The sequence below is a fragment of the Ptychodera flava genome, chromosome 17 (genome assembly GCF_041260155.1).
Source record: "Ptychodera flava strain L36383 chromosome 17, AS_Pfla_20210202, whole genome shotgun sequence".
In the NCBI taxonomy this organism is placed as follows: domain Eukaryota; kingdom Metazoa; phylum Hemichordata; class Enteropneusta; family Ptychoderidae; genus Ptychodera; species Ptychodera flava.
Genome location: NC_091944.1, coordinates 3,072,264 through 3,092,880, shown reverse-complemented (window position 1 = coordinate 3,092,880; position 20,617 = coordinate 3,072,264). Strand labels below are relative to the sequence as shown.

Genomic DNA, 20,617 nt, shown 5'->3' with positions numbered 1-20,617 from the left:
TCTTATTTGGTGGTACTTGGGAGCATTTTTTTCAGATTACACATCTGCCTCTGAAGCATGGTCTTCTTGCTCCTCAGTAGCTTTCTATAGTTTTGAAATGGACTATTTTGGTTTCCTGGCTTCCCTTTCTACTGCGTGGTGAAATGCCTACATTCACCCTACCAAACATCATGCATATCTCATGATTTACAATTGATTTTGACAAGCTGAGAAGCTGTTTGCAAAATATAGTGAAATTTGCATATTTGTGTTTTTAGAGCAATTGTTGCCCTCTTGTGATCAAAACATCTTTTTCTCTGTAGTAGCATGTCCAAATTGATTGGATGTGTATAGATGTGGTGAAATTTCAATATTTGTCTTTTTAGGGCAATTTATGCCATTCATGGTCATAAAATCTGTATTCTCTGAATTAAGGGCTTGTCCAATTTCTTTGAAATTTGCTACATTAAAGTCCCTTAGGATTTGTTTAAATCATGCTCTTTTTTGTGGTGGAAAAATTCTTCATATAATTGTCATTCAGCATTTGCTACACACAAACGATTATTCATGGAGATTTATTCAGTATTTGTTATCGAGAAACTTTCAAAGTTCAACCTTTTGTGTGTTTTTCTGTTGGGATTTGTTGGATAGATGGCATTTTACGTAGTGTATTGTTGAATGTTAAAAAATTGTTTCTGTTGTTTTCGAGGCTGTTTTTGAGAAAAAAGAATTGAAAATGCCTTTTTAAAAGCAAAATAATACATAATGACTTGATATTATGTTTTATCATTATTGACGTGTTTCTTCTTGTTCACCCATTCTTGCATTCATCATTGCAATAAAATACTGTGAAAAAAATGAACCTGATGTGGCCTGCATCTGTTTACCTTGATCTTAAAAGGCAAATATAACTTTCTGTCTTAACAACCATACCATAGTTTCAATGTTTTACCTAGTGCACCTGCTTGGTTTGTACGCAAGAAACAAGTAGAAAGCAGGCTTTATAATTTTATAATTTTCAAGTGATCAGAATACAAAAGTCCTGAAAAGATAAGATAATCACAACTTCCAGTATAAGGGATACAGTCACTGTAAATGTATAAATTAAAATTAAAAATGTGCCGGGGGATGTACTAAAAATACAGAAAGTTGCTTCCTGTCGGTAAAATCTGAAAAAAAAATCAAGATTTCAAAGATTTTTGCAGATTTTTATTACGCATTTGTCTTCTTATTTATTTTTTTTTATTTTGCAAACTAGTTTGAAGATTTTTTCTCCCTAACTTTCTGCTCTGAATTTTTTTTTCTGTTTTTGATCACCCCCTCCCAAGATCTAATGGTCCATCCCTAAGATAAAGACATAGCTGCAGAGGTGTAGGGCAGGTCAAAGGTCATAGAAAATACGGAAAAATAATACCTTAAAAATATTATCTTGACAGTGCTTGTGACATTGAAATTTGGCACATAGGAACCTGGCTCTATGATCTTTAAAGTATTTGTGGAGAAATTTAATCGTTAATTTTGATGCTGAGGTCAGAATCCACGATAGTCGCAAGAGAAAGGGTCTATATATTATTGATATGGATTGTGACACATAAGGAGTGGGTCGCTGTTTGATTGTTCTTTTCTTGTAAATTTTGGGAGGGTCACTTCTTTCTCGCAAACACTTTTGTAAAAACACCGGCCCTCCCCTCCTATAATTTCTTTCCAGTTCCGCTACATGAATGCGTCAACACTCATATCGCAGGGTACAACTTCATGCGTATAGAACCTTGAGGCACCATTGAAGCCCTAATGATGATTTATCAGTCGATATGAATCAAAACAGTCAATTGGAGTGAAAATGCATCTGTATCTACCGTAGCTTAAAACACAGAACATGAATCTGAATCGTGAATCGTGAATCTTGAATCGTGAATCTTGAACCTTGAATTAGACTTACCCCCATATTTCAGTAGGACAAGTCAAGTGTTTTGTGTGGGACCATTATATAAATCCTGATTATGACTTCTCATTGATATAATGTCTCTGTCTCGACGACATTGTTCTTCTAAGACGTTGGTGTTATGTCTTTCAAGTTAATAGCTGATGTGGTCATGTCGGCAACATCATTGACAATGTCTTTAAAGGGACATGTTTTTTTTTAACGTCGGTATCTACTTTTCTCTGAACTCGAGCGTGTGCGTCTATTAAAAGGTGAACTGGACATGAATTGTCTAAAAATATGATATTATTTTTATAATTGTTAAAAATAGTAAATCGTAATTATCATGAAACATTGATGTCACTAAAACCGAGTTAGTTTTCATCCTTGTTTAGCTTCCTTTCTGGTGAGCAGCACTCATAAATCGCTGCACGTGTACGAGTTATGTTTGACATAATATAAGCAGGCGGCCGGTCGGCCGGGGCGTCCAATATACTAAAAGAGGAAGGTGGCCAGCTTACACAGCCAGTCCTCTCTACATGGCTTTGAAAACTATTTTACTCGCTCCTACCATTTAAATCGCTGTATCTCCACTGCATTATTGATGGTTGATAAGCTGGCCATCAAATCTGCCTTGTTTGGCCTTTCTTCGGGAGCCTACACTAATTACAGGGGATGGGCCGGGGAATTCTGTGCATACCTGTAATATAAAATGTGACTCTCCCCATCCTCCTGTCTACAATGTGACTCTTTCCCTTGTCTGACATTCTAAGACTTGACCCTCCCCAAATCACAGCAGCATTCTCCCCAGGAATAACTGAACCAATATATATTAATTTACATAACAATTGGTTTAATTATTATGTAAGTTAGGGACAGAAATTACGGGGGCTGGCATTTTTGAAGGGAGGGTCGCAAGCATTTTTGAAGGATCATACATTTGCGGGAGGGTCAACATATGTAGCTGATATAGTTCTTCGCCCAAAAATATCAAATCATAATACATGGGAGTCTATCAGGCAAACTATTGACAATCCCCCCCCCCCGGAACACAAGCTATATCTGTACATTGATATAATGTTTGATAATATATGTAAATCTAGTTTGCTTGAAGTGGGAAGTAAAACGTGCATGTGTGTACAAAAAATGGATGAGAAAACTATATTTTTTTTCAATACAAAAATAGGTGAATCTGTGCATTTGTGTACGCTTGATTATTGATATTAATGTATTTGATTAGACTAGGATAGTTACAAGTGGATGTTTGTGCGAGAAATTGAATTTTGGAATTTCGCTGAAATGTTGATTCACTGTACATGGTAGTCTATGAGGAAACTATGAATATTTTTTCCAATACAAATCTAGGTAAATCAGTGTATTATGTACTCTTGATAATTGATATTAATGTATTTGATTAGACTAGGGTGGTTACAAGTGGATGTGTGTGCAAGAAATTGGATTTTGTAAATTCACCAAAATGTTGATTCACTATACATGGTAGTCTATGGGGAAACTATGAACATTTTTCCCATATAAAACATAAAACTAACAATATGTCTATCCATTTATAGACGTTTGATAATTGATATACACTTTGCTACTTGCCCAATATGTTTTTGTCTCTTGTCTGTCATCAGTTTTAACTGTTCAGGGTGTTATACCACTGCATCTTCTTTGCTTGTGAAGCTTGTCGATAATGTGTATATATTTAAAAGAAGCAATGTATTTCGTTGGTGTTTTCCTATTGAGGAAATATCACATGGACAATCGAAGGTTTGGCCGTAAGATCAGCGTCGATTAAAAGTGACCCTCTCAAAAGATAGGTTTATAAAAAGTGACCCTCCCCAAGTCCCCTGACCCACCCCTACCTGTGATTACTGAAGGCTCCCTTAATTGTCGCCTTGTAAAACTATCGCTCTTAAAATGTTGTGCAAAGTGCAAAAAATGCAGTTTCTCAAACGCTTGACCCCTGTTCATAGCAACATCCGGGAATCGCAGCTGGAGTCCGATGCCGTTGACTTATTAACATATATCACACAGCCGCAGTTTGATCTCTGTTTAAGGGTCTTCAGGCAGAGAATGCGAAAGCGCTCATTGGTTGAACATTCTGTGACGTCAGCCCATCGAAAGCATTTGACTTCATAGCCATTACCATCGCAACACGACATTCTACATAAATTCTGGCTTACTGTATCCAAACATTTCAAAGTCGTATCTGTATGTATTGTACAATAGTTTCATGTCTTTCTTCGATATTTTACTGTAGTATTTGTGAAGCAGATCTGCTTGAGAGCTGTTTGTTTTATGAGGTACATAATTCGGAAATTTAATGTGACCACCCACCCCTATCTTCTTCAAAATGAAATCAGCGTCCTCGTTCAAGGTTTCGAATGTACCAATGTAATTATAATTTACCGAACATGGTGAACAGAGACGTCCCATCAAAGCCCAATGCTCGTTGCTTGCATACTTTGCCTGGATCCTGTATTTCACAAACTCCTCGAATGTAGGCCTATCAGGAGACGTGATATTGTCTGATCCAGCGATTTTCTTGATCCGTTTGTCATAAATACCGAATCCAGCTAGCTTTGAACTTTGTTTCTTCTCAAACTTGTCCCTGTATGCAGACAGAAACCTGGAGAACGGGTTTCTAGCGAACATGAACTTTGTATACGAGTGCAACCTTTCAGCGCGCCCTCGTTCGTTGTAGAAAGAAAGCGTCCTGTATCGGTATTTATACACGTTTTCGTGCAGTGACATGGGATCTTCTATTATATCATTCAAGTACAAAAAAATTCGGCGCCAATTTGAGTTTGCAGCTTTGGCCACTGGACAAAATATAACTTTGTACTCGTCACTAACGAGTGCCTGACGATAGAAAAACCCATTAACAGCTTTCGTACCGCGTGACCGGCAAGTCTTATCAATTTGAGCTCTTCTTTGTAAAAACTTCTCTTCTCGCGATTTCTCGGTGCCTCTACTTCGGTTGGCATCGAGATTCTGAGGGTTATCTGTAAGATGTGTCCATTTCAAGATAGTAGGGCTCGGTTCATCAGCTCCATCGTCTTTTACTGGCCTTGCTAATCCCGTCATATTCTTCAACTGCAGAAGGAGAAAACGGAAGATAAGGAGGAAAAGGTTTGAAATATGTAATCACAAGTGCCAAGAATTAACTCGAGGTAGGTAAGTTATTGATTTTTATCATATTGCAACATATCTCGATTAACGGACAGACAAATACATGCCTGCCTACCTGCATGCATGATATACGGCGCATGCCTATATACATGCCTACATATATACAAATAAAGATAGATAGATAGATAGATAGGTAAATACATACATGTATACATACATGTACACACACACACATACATACATACATACATACATACATACATACATACATACATACATACATACATACACACATACATACATACATACACACATACATACATACATACATACATACATACATACATACATACATACATACATACATACATACATACATACATACATACATACATCCCACTGTGTACGATGCTGTGTGTTCCACTACAGCTATTCGCCCCGCTCACCACAATGGTGAGCGGGGCGAATATCTGTAGCGGAACACACAGCATCGTACGCATACATACATACATACATCACTGTGAGGAAGTTGTGTAGGTGAGTTTTTATAGTCGGCACCAAACGGCTGTAGTTTAGTTCTTTCATCGTAATCGTCCCAGACTCTGATGTCTCTAGGTTCATCTTGGTGCTGTTGATACGTTGCATCTGTTTAAAAATGAGGGTGAAAATTACTGTGAGTGAAAGTTTTATGCAATGGAAACAAAAGGCGATATCAGTTGGAACATTATGCTATGCGCTACGTAGATGATAAACATCGACAGCGTTGGGAAATGTGGTCCAACTTTACAGTATCAAAATTTATCGGTTCAACTTGTTAATTAGTTTACGAGAAAGTAGATCCTGACACCTACCTTGTATGGTAGTGAGGAATAGTAACAGCGCTAATGATGTCATTAACAACAAACAAACAAACAGACGACGACGGTGGATCCTCATGGACAGTATTCTCATCCTTTGATCTGAGAAAGAATAAGACAGGTGACTGATCGGTTGTGTCTCGATTGGTTGTGTCTAGCAAAAGCTGAACGCGTATCTCGTATAGTCCTCGCATCAGCTGCACTCACCTGTTGACAGAGCTGTCTCATGAAGCCGTCCAATTGTTTAAGTCATCACCCGATTACACTTTCATAAGTCATAATCTCCTGTGATTTATAAATTATTGTAATTTAATAGACTAATTTAATAGAGAATTGTCCAAGAAACTATGCACCCCTTCGCAATTGATCAAAGTGAGAAAGGGGAAATTCTCCAAAAGGTTTGGAGTGAACATTGTGCCCCCTCCGTCTAGCGCTGCCGACGGCTGCATTTCTAAGCAGTGCCTGACGTACTATCACGATACAGGTATGTGTATGCAATTTCTTTCGCTTGAGATAAATGAAAGATATTTGGACTCTCAAACTTTAACAATTCTTTTCTGATTCACCACTTGTGTGGTTAATTTTAAAGCTCTTGGTGTAAGAAAACTTTTCACCGGCTTAGTTTTTCGAAATTCGAAAATTTTATTTTTCTCCATAGAGTTAACACAGGGATGGCGGCCATTTTGAATTTCAAATATCGGTAAATCTTGGGTTATTTGTTTCTCTAGTACCAAAATTTGCACGGTGGCCCCCGATTTTTATTCTTGATTTTGAAAGAGAATGGTTGAAAGATTCCTTGAGGAAAGTTTGAGCAAAAGTTTAAGTCTTTCACTTTCGAGGCGCATACTACTTTAAAAAGCGGGCATTTTAACATGTAGGTATAATTTAGATTAAGTGTCCTTGTAGAAATCCATCAATCCTTTGGCTTAAAGCTCAATACGCTGTATCTTTTGGCTATTTTTTCAGAACTTTTGTTTTGTGTTTTTTCCTACACTTTCTGCATCGAATCCCTAAACCATTATTTAATGCCAAGTATTTAGCATATCAACACAACCTCTATTATATGAGTATAATCTCCATTGTTATTGTTGAAAATTGTATTCAAGTCCGGACTAGAATTCATTTGTAAACAATAAACAATGATCACTACACACATACAATCTGTGTTGACAAAAAGAATACTCGAAATTTCAGCATGACAAACGGATTAGGGTCAGACACGGTAGTTGATATACAGAAGCAGAATACTGAAAAACTTGCCACAAGTTACAGCTTATGTCCCTTTAAACAAAGGTTTCATTAACGGTGACTATTAATCAACTGAGCTGATCAAACTAAGCATTTAATTGACTGGTGCACGGGAAAAATGTCTCCTGCATATCGTCTGTAAAACACTCTCTCATTTTGATATTCCAATTGTTCAACGCTGGCAACATAGGGTCAGGTTTGATTATCCGTGTCTTCTTGGATGTACCTTCATTTTCTTTCTTTTTTTGTCAACAGCGTCTAAGGGCCGCCATCAATAGACGAATTAATCAGTAATATTGATAAAAACACAAATCTATAAAAAGTGACAAAAGGAAAATATGCACAAGACACAACATAGAAAATTCACTAAAATTTCATCAATAAGGATAAGGAATGAAGAGTAAGTGAAATATAGAGAAGGAATTTGTCCAACTTTGGCGATATGTCGATTGAACAAAACCTCTGTCAGTGAGCGGTGAAAATACTGTTTGTAAGACAAGTGAGAATTTATTCAGAAAGACTAGCAAAGTGATGTCTCTGCACCAAGTTGTAGTAAGGACTTTATACAATTGCGATCGCGACGGAACAGAAATATATCTGAATTTTAGCAGTGGATGTTGTTCCTCGCTCTTTGAACGTGTATTACTGTAACTTCGAAGCTATCGTAACAACGGAGGGCGGAAAATATTCGGTGCCTTGTCCTCTTCTCGATGGAACTTGTACATTTAAGTGAGCTCGGTGTTTACGTTCTCGATCTGGGTAACTGACACACTATTTTACTGTACTCTTATATTGCATGTTGATTAAACACCGAGTGGTATAAAATTTCGTAAACTCTATCTTCAGGGCGGTAACTCGGTTTTCTCCATTTGCAACTTGAGTGATATCATTAGGCCAAAGTATGTAATGTATGTCTTTAATTGGAAAATAGCTTTTGTGGAAAAACGAGAATGGCGGTTGAGTTTGTATATACTTCCAAATTTGCCATACGAGGTGCAAGTGCCACCAGAGTTGAAACATCTACCCAACCCGACAAATTTAGGAATCTAAATTATTCTGTTGGATATGAAGGTTTTCCTGCCGCTTTGGGATATTTTCTGTGTTATTGACCTATGAGTAGGGGTTATTCGGATAAAAGGTGATCCATGTTAAGGAATTTTTTTCGTAAGAAGGTGACCCATTCTTGCTCTACATTAACTATAAGGGGGAACCCCGAGGATATATTTGGTCAGCACAAAATTGCAGCGTACTTGTACTGCAGCAATATTTTAACATATTTTAACATTAGTGATAAGCAGGTGCAACACCATGCAGACAATTGCCTGACACTGTACAAGTGACGTGCTTAGATGGCGCTTTCACTTGTCTGAAAAAGGCAGTTATAATGTTCGTGGTAGTTTCAGGCATAGCGTAATTTTAAAGTGTACATGTCACCATATATATGATGTCGCCATGGTGATATTGAACGATTCTACTGTGAGAAACGAACGCTGTCCCTATTTTCGCTAACCGATAGTCAAAGTTTTTCTTCTCCGAAGTCTGCTGACACTTTCACGTGGCTGACGACTTGTATTTGTGTCACCTGTACACGGTATCATTGGTAAATGGGGTGCAGTAGTTCAGAATGAATTGAATTATGTCTAGTGCTGAACAATCTGGATATAGCCGCACGCGGTCTGAGTATGATTGACACTGACCTAACTGGTACCTGAGAAGTTTATTTGGACAAGATTATTTCAAACTCGTAAAGATATGCCCTGCTTGCTATTACTTTCGTGACGTCGTTGTTGTGTCCTGTAGGGTCTTGAGGTGGCATGTTATAGGATCGAGTGTTATCTACACTTTCAGCACGAAGGCATCAAAAATGTATTCGACTGTCATTAATAAAATGAAGAGTGACTTTGGCGATTCACATGTACTGTTTTTCGAATAAGGGTACACCTATTCCATGCGCCGCAAGCGATACATCGAATCATAGACATTTACAGTTGAAGTCAGTAGCAGGTCCGTATGTCTACCTTCCCATGTCTTATGTACTGAATTCGCACTACACAAAGTCATAAAAAATATGACTATCAGACAACTAGCCCTGTCTATAGATAGTGTATGTAAAATCGGAAATACTTACGTCCAGTCAACAGTGAACGATGCAATCTTTTGGAAGTCACGACGAGTTTTGATGAACCATCGTTTGAGCCAGACTTATATCACAAGCCTCAGTATTAACATTTTTGACCGACGACGGAGAAATGGCCAGTTTGAGTAGAAATCTTTTCATCGAACACAATATCTTCTTGGGATGTGCGCTAGTCTCGTGAATAGGTAAAGGTGAGACGATCAAAAGAAATTACTTTTTCCGATTCACAATTACAAACGACACTGTCTAAGGTCAACGCTGGTAATGCCCCACCCTCTGTTATATTCTTCAAAAGAATGTCCGAAGTGTATAAGGCGCCTTGTTTTCGCCTTTGAATATACGGAGGGCGTTCAACCAGCGGGGTACTTAACTCAGACTTTCTGTATAATAGTATGTACGGACATTTTGATTTCCCCTAGCATATAACTTAAGAAAACGACCGAGAAGGCATTGTTTGAACTTACGAGCTTTTTAAACGATTTCAGAACACAAACAATGATATTACTGTGGCATACTTTCGATTGTAAAGCGTTCAAAAGACGTTTGTTCACAGCTCTGAACTATGGGGGATTTCTGGAAAGTATATGTTTGTTTTTTACATTTTGCATGCGTATACTTCAGGTTTAGCTTCACAACATAACAATGCTGACTTGGGAGCTATTCTTTAAGAACTCTTCGATTAATTCACATAATCTATGATTTTACTGGATGAACTGTATGGTCAATTCAAAGTACCTACCACAATAACCATTTTGAAATGGTTATTAAAAGAGGAAACAATTGCCCCATAAAGTTTCAATATTCACAAGAGGATGTGGTATTGTATTGCAGATTTGAAGTGTTTGGTCAGAATACGTTATGAATTTAAACAACGCTGTTAGATATTGGGTCACAGCGATGAAATATCATTCATTTATATAAATGTATTCAAATTTATTTTAAGATGATTTATATTAAATAGCATTAGGCCAAATAAAAAAGTGTGTGTTTCCGGTGACATTAGGGTAGGTAGGGCGGAGGAATTTTTCATTTATTTTTTTCCTTTGTTGAGTGAGACAAATTAAATGAGGTGACAATTGTATTAGAGAATTTACTCGATATTTTTTAAAAATGAGAAACAAATGTCTATGATTAGTGGGTTTTCTAGGGTAGGTAGGGTTACCGGAAACATAAATATTTTTTTATTTGTCTTTGCTATTTTTGGAAGAACAATTGTGTAAATTTAGATTATCTAATAACTCGCTATTGCGTATTGAAAATACAACATTCGTCACATTTAAAATGGAGATGGAATAGGTACGTCATCATCAACTTGTTGATAATGCCACAAAATTCATCACCAATCGTGTTGCGAAAGATAACATTGAAAATGTGTCAAAGTCTTGTGAACAATGCATTCAAAAATACGATAAGTGCTCCAGATTCGTTGAATTCATAGAGAATTTTATTGAATAGCCCCACATCTTACAATAATTATTTCGCTGAAAGTGTTTGCTGTCAATAAATGCCAACTTTATGTTTGTGTTATAGAAAGAGTGCATTGTCTTGGCAAGTTTTGAATAAATTTACATATCAGAGATTGAAAAGAGAGAAATGTGGAAACGTTTGTCTTAAAATTCCTGTACAATGGGCATCAGAGCGAGAATATCTGTAATACAATCGTGTCATACAACCAGGCATGCGCAATAAATCAAGTTGCGTCATGTTCGGTCGACTGTGCCTAGCTGGCGGGTCTGGGCTTCGCGCCGAGGATCTTCCCGACAATCGGTTCATATTTTTTTGTTTCTCACGATCCATATATTCTCACTTCGACTCCATCAAAATACTGTATTAAGCCCTAATCGACAAGTAGGTTAAAATGGCAGGTTCACAACTATCATAAACTAGTTCTTTTTGAATGTATCAATCGCAAAACCAATCCCATACATATTTCAGCGTTTCTTGCAATATTATATAATCATTTTGCTTTCTACTTATTATTACGAACATGTATTTGGTGAGATTTGGTCCGAGTTATGTAAGGTTACTTTGTAAACTACATATCTAGATATGTTATTTACGCGCCTAACTTTGGGCGCGAAAAGTTCTACAATGAGTCCAGTTTTGGCGGGATATTTGTACATGCCACTGCAAAGCGAGCTCACAAGCGCAAAGACACGGCGAACACAGACGGTTTTCCTGAAAGTTTGTGAGGATTTTTCGGCCGAGAAACACCTGGAATTTTCACTTTAAATCTTGACGGTCGTAATTTTGTTAACTGACTACTCAAGCGGAATGATTCTGCTATTCAAAATGTCACTGGTGCATTGAATAATAAAAATTCTTTGCCCCATTTCCCATTCACATGATTTCCCCCCTTGATTTGGACGTGATCATTACGAGTAATATGATGAATTCCTTTCCTTTGGAGGAGGAAATTATTGACTGGGAGATCACTGAGTGAGATCTCTTATTACTTAATATATTTACGATTATTTCTCAGGGGTTTCATACAAAGCCATCCCCAAAGTCCTTAGCTGCTTTCATATTTATCAATATCAGTCGATCAAAATATTTCTATCGTCTGATCACCTCGTCCTTTGAGTTTACATTTCCCGCCTTTTCGGTTACCTTCCCTCCAACACGAAATCGCTTGGACAAATCTATGCCAGCAATGAAACCTGGTCGTCGGAGTGGCTTTAAGCCGAGACGTGCGTTTCCCAGCTCCGATTGAATGTGGCCGGGGATAGAGCCCCGTTACGTTTCATTAGATGTGCCTAGATCATGGGCACTCAAGAAAACTTTACATCAAGCGAATCAGAAAACGGGGCACCGACAGAGACGCCTCGCACTCAATGAAGGTAATTTTCATTTTGTTCGACTCGTTGCTCTGTTCTCCCCCTCCCCCTCCCTGCCAACGACTACTGGATGAATTTACAGGTCACTTTAGCAACTACACATTGGCTGGTGTGGGTTAGCTGAATTTCGTTTAATCCGCGTTTAATGTATTTATGCTTCTTGACGAAAGCTAGTAATTTATAATTTAAGAACTCTTCCCTTTCAAATAAAAGAACCCAACATTCCAAATGAAACTGATATCGATGAACATAAAATCTGATTGAACGAAAAGTGGAGTCACTAGCAGACGTACACTACGGTTGCATCTCTTAAAGGGCCACTTCACCACCATGGTTTGTCCCAAACCTATTGTTTTCTATGGTAAAGTTGGACCTGTATACAGGGGACTGGGGATGAATCTCTTAAAGGGCCAGTAGAAGTAACGTTTGAAGAGTTCACCATTTCGTTTTGTATGTCAATTGCGAGTTCTTGTGACAACATGTTGAAACACGAACATTTTAGTTTGTCAACAGTGTCTACAGTGTAAAATGCGCTGTTTTGATCTGCTCCTTGAAATCTTGCGCGCATTCATAAACAATATATTACCTCTATTATATTACACAATAAATCCCTTTATCAGTTAGAGAAGAATATGCCATTTAAACATCTTAATCTGCCATATATCATTTACATTATCGAACTATACCAACATCATCATGTACATATTATTATATATGATCATTCAATAGATACAACGCGACTGATTTCCTTCACAAAACAGTCGTTATACCCGCAAGCCATGTGCCATATCTCCTACCCTGTCTTATTTTGATACGTTTGAGTGACAGGATATGCTGTGACGTCATAATGATATGAGCTTTGTGACGTACAACACATCACATCATTCAAACGACACACGATTTTTTTCTGTATCGCATTTATGTAAATAGCAAGAAAAGATATAGTCCATAAGTTTTCTTTAAAGAACTGATTGAATGAATGAATGAATGCCCTTGTCAGTAAAACATGAAAATTGTTTAGTTTTCCCCTTTTGGCTATCTCCAATGTCTTTTTTGGAGTGTGTCCAATATACTCGAGGTTCAGTTTGTTTCAGCTTTATGATTTAGGTGATGTCAGTTGACGGTTCTAACACCAAATATGATTGGAGCTTCCTCGGCAGAATTGTGTGAGAGAAGGTCAGATGGCACCTACTTCCAAGGAAACCGCGTATGGCACACCGACAAAGGTGCTGGAGGCGGCGCGGGATCTTCTCGGTCGCGCACAGCTGGCGGAAGAAGCCATTGAGCCTGGAGGGCAAAGGACGGACCACCATCGACAATTCCTCTTTCAGATGAACCACCCCGATGCGGGCGTGAGTGTTGACGACCATGCCGAGAATTTCCAGTGGGTAACTCTCACGATGGTTGCGGTTGTATTTCTGCAAATAGCGCACGGCTTGGTCTTCAACGACTGACCGAGTTATGATCCCGCCGTAGTTGAGAACTTTCTGGATGCAAAGCGCGACCTCCATGTTCTTGTCCACCATGCTCCAGTAATTCTCGGCCACCTTCATGAGGAGAAAATTCGCCGCCGTGTTGAAACTGTATGTCCTGGCATTGATGTCGGACACCCGCTCCACCAGAAAGTTGGTACTTTCTAGTTTCAGATGTTTGCAAGCCAAGTGGAGAGCGTTCTGGCCGTAGTGATCGGTGATGTTCGGATCGCCCCCAGCGTCGTACAGTAGCTGCAAAAGTTGCGGGTTGTCCTGATGGGATGCGCAGTACAGCATCGGGCTGCATCCGACGTCGTCCTGCATGTTGGGATCGGCGCCAAGGCCGAGCAGAGCCCGGACAAAAACTTCGATTGGCTCGGAAAGAAACATCACATAGTGCAGCGGGGTCTGTCCCCGAGAGTCGGTGACGTTAATGTCGACTCCGTGGCGGACGACTGTCTGCATCAGCCCGACGCTCATCTTGTTGTTCACAAGCAGATGCAGGAGCGACCCGTACCCCGTGACTGGGGAAGCGCACGACTGCAAGTGCGTCAGGTCGGATCCCGCTTCCACTAGCATCATGATGCACTCTTCGAACCGACCCATGTACTCCGGGCTTTTCGGCAGTGATCGGCAGACGATCGCCAGCGGAGAGAAGTACGGCATAGCGATGTCTAAATTGGCGCCGTGCTGGAGCAACACCCGCATGCACTTCGGACTGCCAAGTTTGGCCGCTATCTGAATGGGAGTTACCTTCTTAAGCTTGTCTCCAAGATTATACTGGAAGTACTTCTCCAGCTTCTGTACGTTGTCAAAGAGAATGTGTACGTTGACGTGGATGCTGCCATCACGAAGCAACGTGTCCAGAACTTCATAGTCGTCGTAAACGCAGGCTTTCACCACGGTCTTCATTGTCGACGTGGACGGGTGTTTTGCAGAGTCGCCTAACTTGAGAGCCATATTTCAATATTATTGAAAATTGTAAATAACTCAGAGCGTTACAGCTGTCTACCATTCGCTATCACTTTCGGAGATTTCCTGTCAATGTACAATATAAAATAACATAAGCTAAACAAAACAATTGTGCACAAATGAATGAAAAACCTTGATTGAAAAGACATCCACACATCGCTCTCTCTCTCTCTCTCTCTCTCTCTCTCTCTCTCTCTCTCTCCGTCCGTCATGAGCAAAGGAGGCAGGTGGACGCAGACGGGAGAAGCTTTGAAATACTTCACCTCATACACAGCTGAAATTCGTTCTGTTTTGGCGAAATCCGATAAAGGCGTTACCAGAGCACTCTTTAAAGCGTGCGTTTTCCCCTGAACATCACATATCACATACGAGTCACCGTCCTGTGTGATCTGTGGTCGATATTAGAGGAAACGCCCTGCTTTGCAGTCGTATTGGTTCAAAGTACGAATATTGTTAATAATCGTGGTTCACTGCGCATGCCCGCGTCTGTAGCGTACCTGTATGGGACCCAAAATCTCTGTATCTTAGGGTGTTATTATAAGTAATTATAACCCCTAGAGAAGTATTAAACTGCAATATGGTTTATCGTGACCCACTTTTCTCCAGTCGTGCTACTCTCACATTAACATCAGTAGCATGCAAGCAGTGCGCTGTATATACTGAATTTGGCACCTGCGGTTCGATCGGCTCTATATAACATACAACCACAACCACAAACAATGTGTTGTGTCAATGTCTCACACAGCCATCCAGAGCACTTAGGTTCTTTGCTGGTGCAATTGACATTGGGATAATTGTAATTGACACGTACTTGGCTGGTCTGCAAATTTCTACGAGGTTGTTGACCGGCCACAGTGATCACGAAATAAAGAAGACAAAAAGCAAACACGTAAATAAAGATGACCCGTCCAAAACTAAAACGACAAAATACACACACATATTAGGTTCAAAGTAGTTTATTTTCGTGCAAATTGGACAATATCACTCACTCAGAAATTTGAAACAACAACAACAACGTGTCGTGACGAATGGAACAGATGCAATGAGTGTTGAAGTGCTTGAGCGATGGATGTCAAGAGGTCTGCTATTATAATAGTACTTGTTGTGTCCAATATGACGAACATCTGTGCCTGTGTATATCAAAAATAATTTGTTCACGCTTAAAATTGATGACATTAATTTTTCCATTTCCAGTGGAAAAAGCATTTTCCATGGCACTTGTTTCTTTCGTGGAGTTTGGAACGTACTGTAAAGCATTTATAGATGTGCTCAAGGTCTGTGCGTGGTAGTATGTATGTGTGAAAATGGGCGTGTCTATGTCGGTGTTTGTCTGTCTGTCTGTCTGTCTGTCTGTGTATGTATGTATGTATGTAGGTAGGTAGGTAGGTAGGTAGGTAGGCAGGTAGGTAGGTAGGCAGGCAGGCAGGCAGGCAGGCAGGCAGGCAGGCAGGCATGTATGTATGTATGTATGTATGTATGTATGTATGTATGTATGTATGTATGTATGTATGTATGTATGTATGTATGTATGTATGTATGTATGTATGTATGTATGTATGTATGTATGTATGTATGTATGTATGTATGTATGTATGTATGTATGTATGTATGTATGTATGTATGTATGTATGTATGTATGTATGTATGTATGTATGTATGTATGTATGTATATGAATGTATGCGCATGACAAGTACAAAGTTCAATGCGTCTACATGAGTGTACTTTATGTCTTGCATTTTAAAATTTTGTAGAGATCCATACGTGTTTTGTTTTGTGTTTGTGTTTGGAAGAGGCAGCCCAATCTTACATACGCTTTGATTAGAATTTGATAGTTTACTTTGCTACACCGTATTATAGTTTGGGTCTAAAGAGTCAAATACCCTACTATGCGGCATTCTAGGGGACACCCCTTAATTCACGTACTGTGAGCGTGAAGACACACACAAACACACATACACATAGATACAAAGATACATACATACATACATACATACATACATACATACATACATACATACATACATACATACATACATACATACATACATACATACATACATACACACATACATACAAAGATACATATATACATACATACATCACAAGCCAAGCGGTATTGCATATGTTGTTTTACGTGATACTTGAATTATAAGCTCATTAAAAATTCCAATTTTTATCATTGGCCTTGCAGTGTTTGTATTGATATCAATATATTGATAGTAGCGGAAGAACAGAAAAGAGACATACAAGTTGATACAAGCTCTGACAAAATATCACTTTTGTCCCTACTGTGAGGTATGATCGTGAATCGATTGATTGGCTTTGCTAATATGATTCAAAGTGTCGTTTTACAAATTCCGCAGTTTTTGCCTCATGGTTGAATAGGAAACACAAAATATTCAACAGTTTTACATTTGCTTTACATATCTGCACTTTTGCGTCGGCGGTTCTAACTAATATCAAGTTCGCGTGCGAATAAAATTAGTAATCCTTAACTTCGCTTGTGAAGAACTGGCCGCCTGGTTATCATGAAGGTCTTGGCTGCACAATGTGATGACCGGCGTTTGCGGCTGAGGACTTGCCGACTCTGAGACATTTGGCCAAAATAAAAAAAAAAACAGAACAAATTCCGACCAAGCATATTTCCCGATGGTACGTTACCACAAACACACTTTTATTTAGTAGGATGCGATCCATCGAGGAAAAGCAAAATTTGGCAAAATCATGTGTGAATTGTAAAATGTCCAAAACAATCAACCCCCCCCCCCCCAAAAAAAAACCCCAAAAAAACCATAGCACAGGGTCGAAGGGTTCTGTAGGGTACGTCGGGTTACGGGAAGCGTACTTTTTTATCATTTGATCTTAACAGACTGAAGTAACATTTATTTTGATCACAACTCTCAAAAAGGATCTTGGGCAGATTTTTTCGGCAACTGCCGCTTTATCGCTTTATTTTTTCGACCGCTTTATTATAGCGTGTATTTCGTGCACGTTGATCTGTCCTTATACTTAGCCGCTTAGCTTTTGAGTGCGTCGTACGGCAGTGGAAAAGATTCAGTATGCCTAAAATCGGCCCCACATTTCTGTCTGGATAGCTTTGTTTCTTGGAAAGGCTATGGGTCTATGTGTGAACGTTAAAACATGAAGGCTGCTATTTTTATCCTTTATTTAATTTTGAAGTACCGGGGCCAGCGAGACTGAGATAACACGTTGCGTTATTCCACCCGCTGCTGCTACCCCATCATGCCTAGTTTTGTAGAGTGTACTGCTGTGAACTACAGCAAACAAACTGCTGATTTAGAATTTTCAAGCTGTATGGCAGAGATCGCACAGATGTCGATGTCTGTAGGGATTAATACAATAAAATAATACGAATGAAATATTGCATGCCTGTCGGGATGGGCGAGGCATTTTTATGAACAAATGAAATTTTCTTAACAGATGGTTGACTGTTATAAATTGTGAAAAACGCACAATGTCGTTTCACAGCAGAAAAGTAACGATCTGATAATGTTGACAACACACTATTTCTGTCGTCGGTGCTGGTGCTGTCGTTTCGTTTCATACCGATGTTTTCAACGATAATATAGTTTCGCTAGGGTTTAACACTTCATTTTTCGAATACCTCACAGAGACGAGTATATTTTCGTTATATTACAAATAACAAAGACGGGTAAGAAAATATTTCCGTTATATTATAAATAACAAAAACACAGAAAATATTACATTGGTGAAAACTACTCCCGATTTGATCAGTCCTGGCGTAAATTTTGAACACAAAACGGGAAACGTTACTGAAAGTGACTGACATAAACAAAAGTCAAGAAACTTGCGGTGTAAAACTCGACTTGATAATACAACTTTTGGGAAGCAAAACCGATTGAACGGAATAAGACGCGTCATTCTAATTACAATATTAAACCTCTCATGCTTAAATCCTCACATATAGGTGTAATTCGGGCACATATGTTACTATAAAAAGACCAGGCGTCAAAGGGTTCACATCAACGTTGAGAAAGGACGAATATTTCCAGTAAACAGCAAGACTTGCGAGTAGGATGGAGTATTATCTTCAAATCAGTAATCAGCGTTTTCGCTTTTTTTTAATTACTGGCCTTGACATCTATCATTGCGTGTTTAAGAGATGGAAAAAAAATTGTTGGAAAGTGCAATTGCACGTACAAGTACAGCTTTTCATCGTCCGTTGTTTAAAAATGGCGGCTTCCTGCAACCCTGGGGCACGTCACTATCGGAACGACAATAACGGACGGTCAAACCTACGGATGATCAGGCCCATTGCGGACAAGATAGAGAATGACAATCTCGAGGACGCGTCGTCTGTGCGTCATATTGGTAACCTTCGCACTATTTATCATTTTGCCGATCTTCCCGCGGGAATAGACGATGCGGAAATGACGTCGTTAGGTTTTCATTCGCCGCTATTCGAGACATTTTCGCTGAACTATATTTATAAATGATTGAGGTGGACAGAAACACGGCCAGAAAGGCTGCCTTCCAGTCAATATTGCTGTTTGTTGAAACATATTGACGAGACAGCACTCTGAAAAGCTGAACGATGAAAATCATCATCAGCGAAATTCCCTTTCCCATATAATAGAATTCAATGACGTATGTACGTTCGGATATGTCACAGAAAATTGTGAATAATGGGCCATTGGTAACATTTGCTCTGAATGCTAAACATTTGCCGAAAACAAAACGTATAAGATACTCTACCTTTTGTGATACGTCATCCTCTGAGTTGCCGATAATATGTTGCCATTTTGACTGCGACGATTTTTTACTTGTGCTATTCTGAACAGCGTTCGTTGACCTACGAGCCTATTTGCCTATGTGCTACTGTGTTACGCTTCGCTAGCGAGGTCAGCTAACAGCGCCCCCATCGTCGGATGTAATGCACACCCTTTGTTCTGTATTGCTGGGCCTCACCTGAGTAGCCAATGCATTAGTGAGACATATTTTTCGAATGAGATTGCTTCAGAGAATGAATTATTACGTGATTTTATATGAAATGATAAATATTCTCTAAAATAAGTATTTTGCTTACGAAAGTTACGTCCAGAATTAATACCATTCACAACGCTGTCGCACAACCGAAATCATAATACTTATGTAAATATTTTTTTACGTGTCAAACGTGAATGGCTTCCCTTTAGCACGGAGGTAGCAGCAGCGGCTCCGTGGTTTTAGGAAAAGCGTCAGCATTTTCATATATTTCAGTTAATTACGCTCCTTGGAAAGTGAATCGTTCGACTTTTAGGTTTTGCTTGATATCTGGTTACCATAAAAATACATATACAGCTTCTTTTTCGAAAGCAGCCCATAGATAATTTTTCTGAGCATAATAGACGATTGAGACGTAAGCCGACTACTTTCCAAACTGTTTCGATATTACTTTGCTGTTCAAGATTTTAATAGGTATACATTCATGTCTGTATTTACAACTTTGTTGTAACGATTTTGGCCTTCAAACAAAGAACTTCCACATGCACAATTACGCCGACAAAAAGAGTTTTTCGGACAATTTATCTATTTTGATAGACGATTGTTCAATCCATCATCTTCATCATGCAAGTGTAAAAGTCAGTACTACTAAAGTCTACATTTTAATAGTATACTACGGCAGCCGGGAATTTTAGACCAGCGAAGAAAAACTGCATTAATTACCCGAAGTAGAGTAAGTAAAAGAAAAATATAACTGACTAATGTTGGTCTTACTATTTCCATTCTCGTATACACATTTATGGATTGTGATGTTTTTGGGCAATTTAGTATAATGGTCGTTTAAGAAAATACAAGTGTAAGGTTTGATTACTTTATCAGATACAGTAATTGTCATGGGGATGATAAAAAATATTCCTGTTTATCATCTTGGTAAGCACAATAAATCGATAGTTTGGCTGTGACTGCAGTTATGGCAATAGATGATGCTGAACAAGAAAATGACGATGACAATGATGATGATTGTGGTGATTACTGAGACCGGTACACAATCCAAAGAGACCCTTGCTTAGGTTTGTCAACCCTTGAATGC

At 38.9% G+C, this 20,617-nt stretch overlaps 1 protein-coding gene across 5 annotated transcripts; it reads right to left on the bottom strand.

Annotated features, from left to right (window-relative positions):
• Window positions 1–1,260: 1,260 nt before the first annotated feature.
• Window positions 1,261–19,447, bottom strand: LOC139115161 (carbohydrate sulfotransferase 11-like). Of its 5 annotated transcripts, none has more exons than XM_070677078.1 (4): window positions 19,300–19,432; window positions 5,890–5,997; window positions 5,553–5,683; window positions 1,261–5,002 (listed from the first exon to the last, which is right to left on the bottom strand). In XM_070677078.1, the coding sequence occupies exons 2-4, from the start codon at window positions 5,987–5,989 to the stop codon at window positions 4,070–4,072; spliced, it is 1,164 nt and encodes a 387-aa protein (XP_070533179.1). In that variant the 5' UTR covers window positions 5,990–5,997; window positions 19,300–19,432; the 3' UTR covers window positions 1,261–4,069. The 5 variants fall into 5 exon arrangements, with proteins under 5 accessions (XP_070533179.1, XP_070533181.1, XP_070533180.1 ...); XM_070677080.1 differs by lacking the exon at window positions 19,300–19,432 and adding an exon at window positions 9,268–9,534 and having other exon boundaries at window positions 5,890–5,984; XM_070677079.1 differs by lacking the exon at window positions 19,300–19,432 and adding an exon at window positions 9,272–9,534.
• Window positions 19,448–20,617: the final 1,170 nt, after the last annotated feature.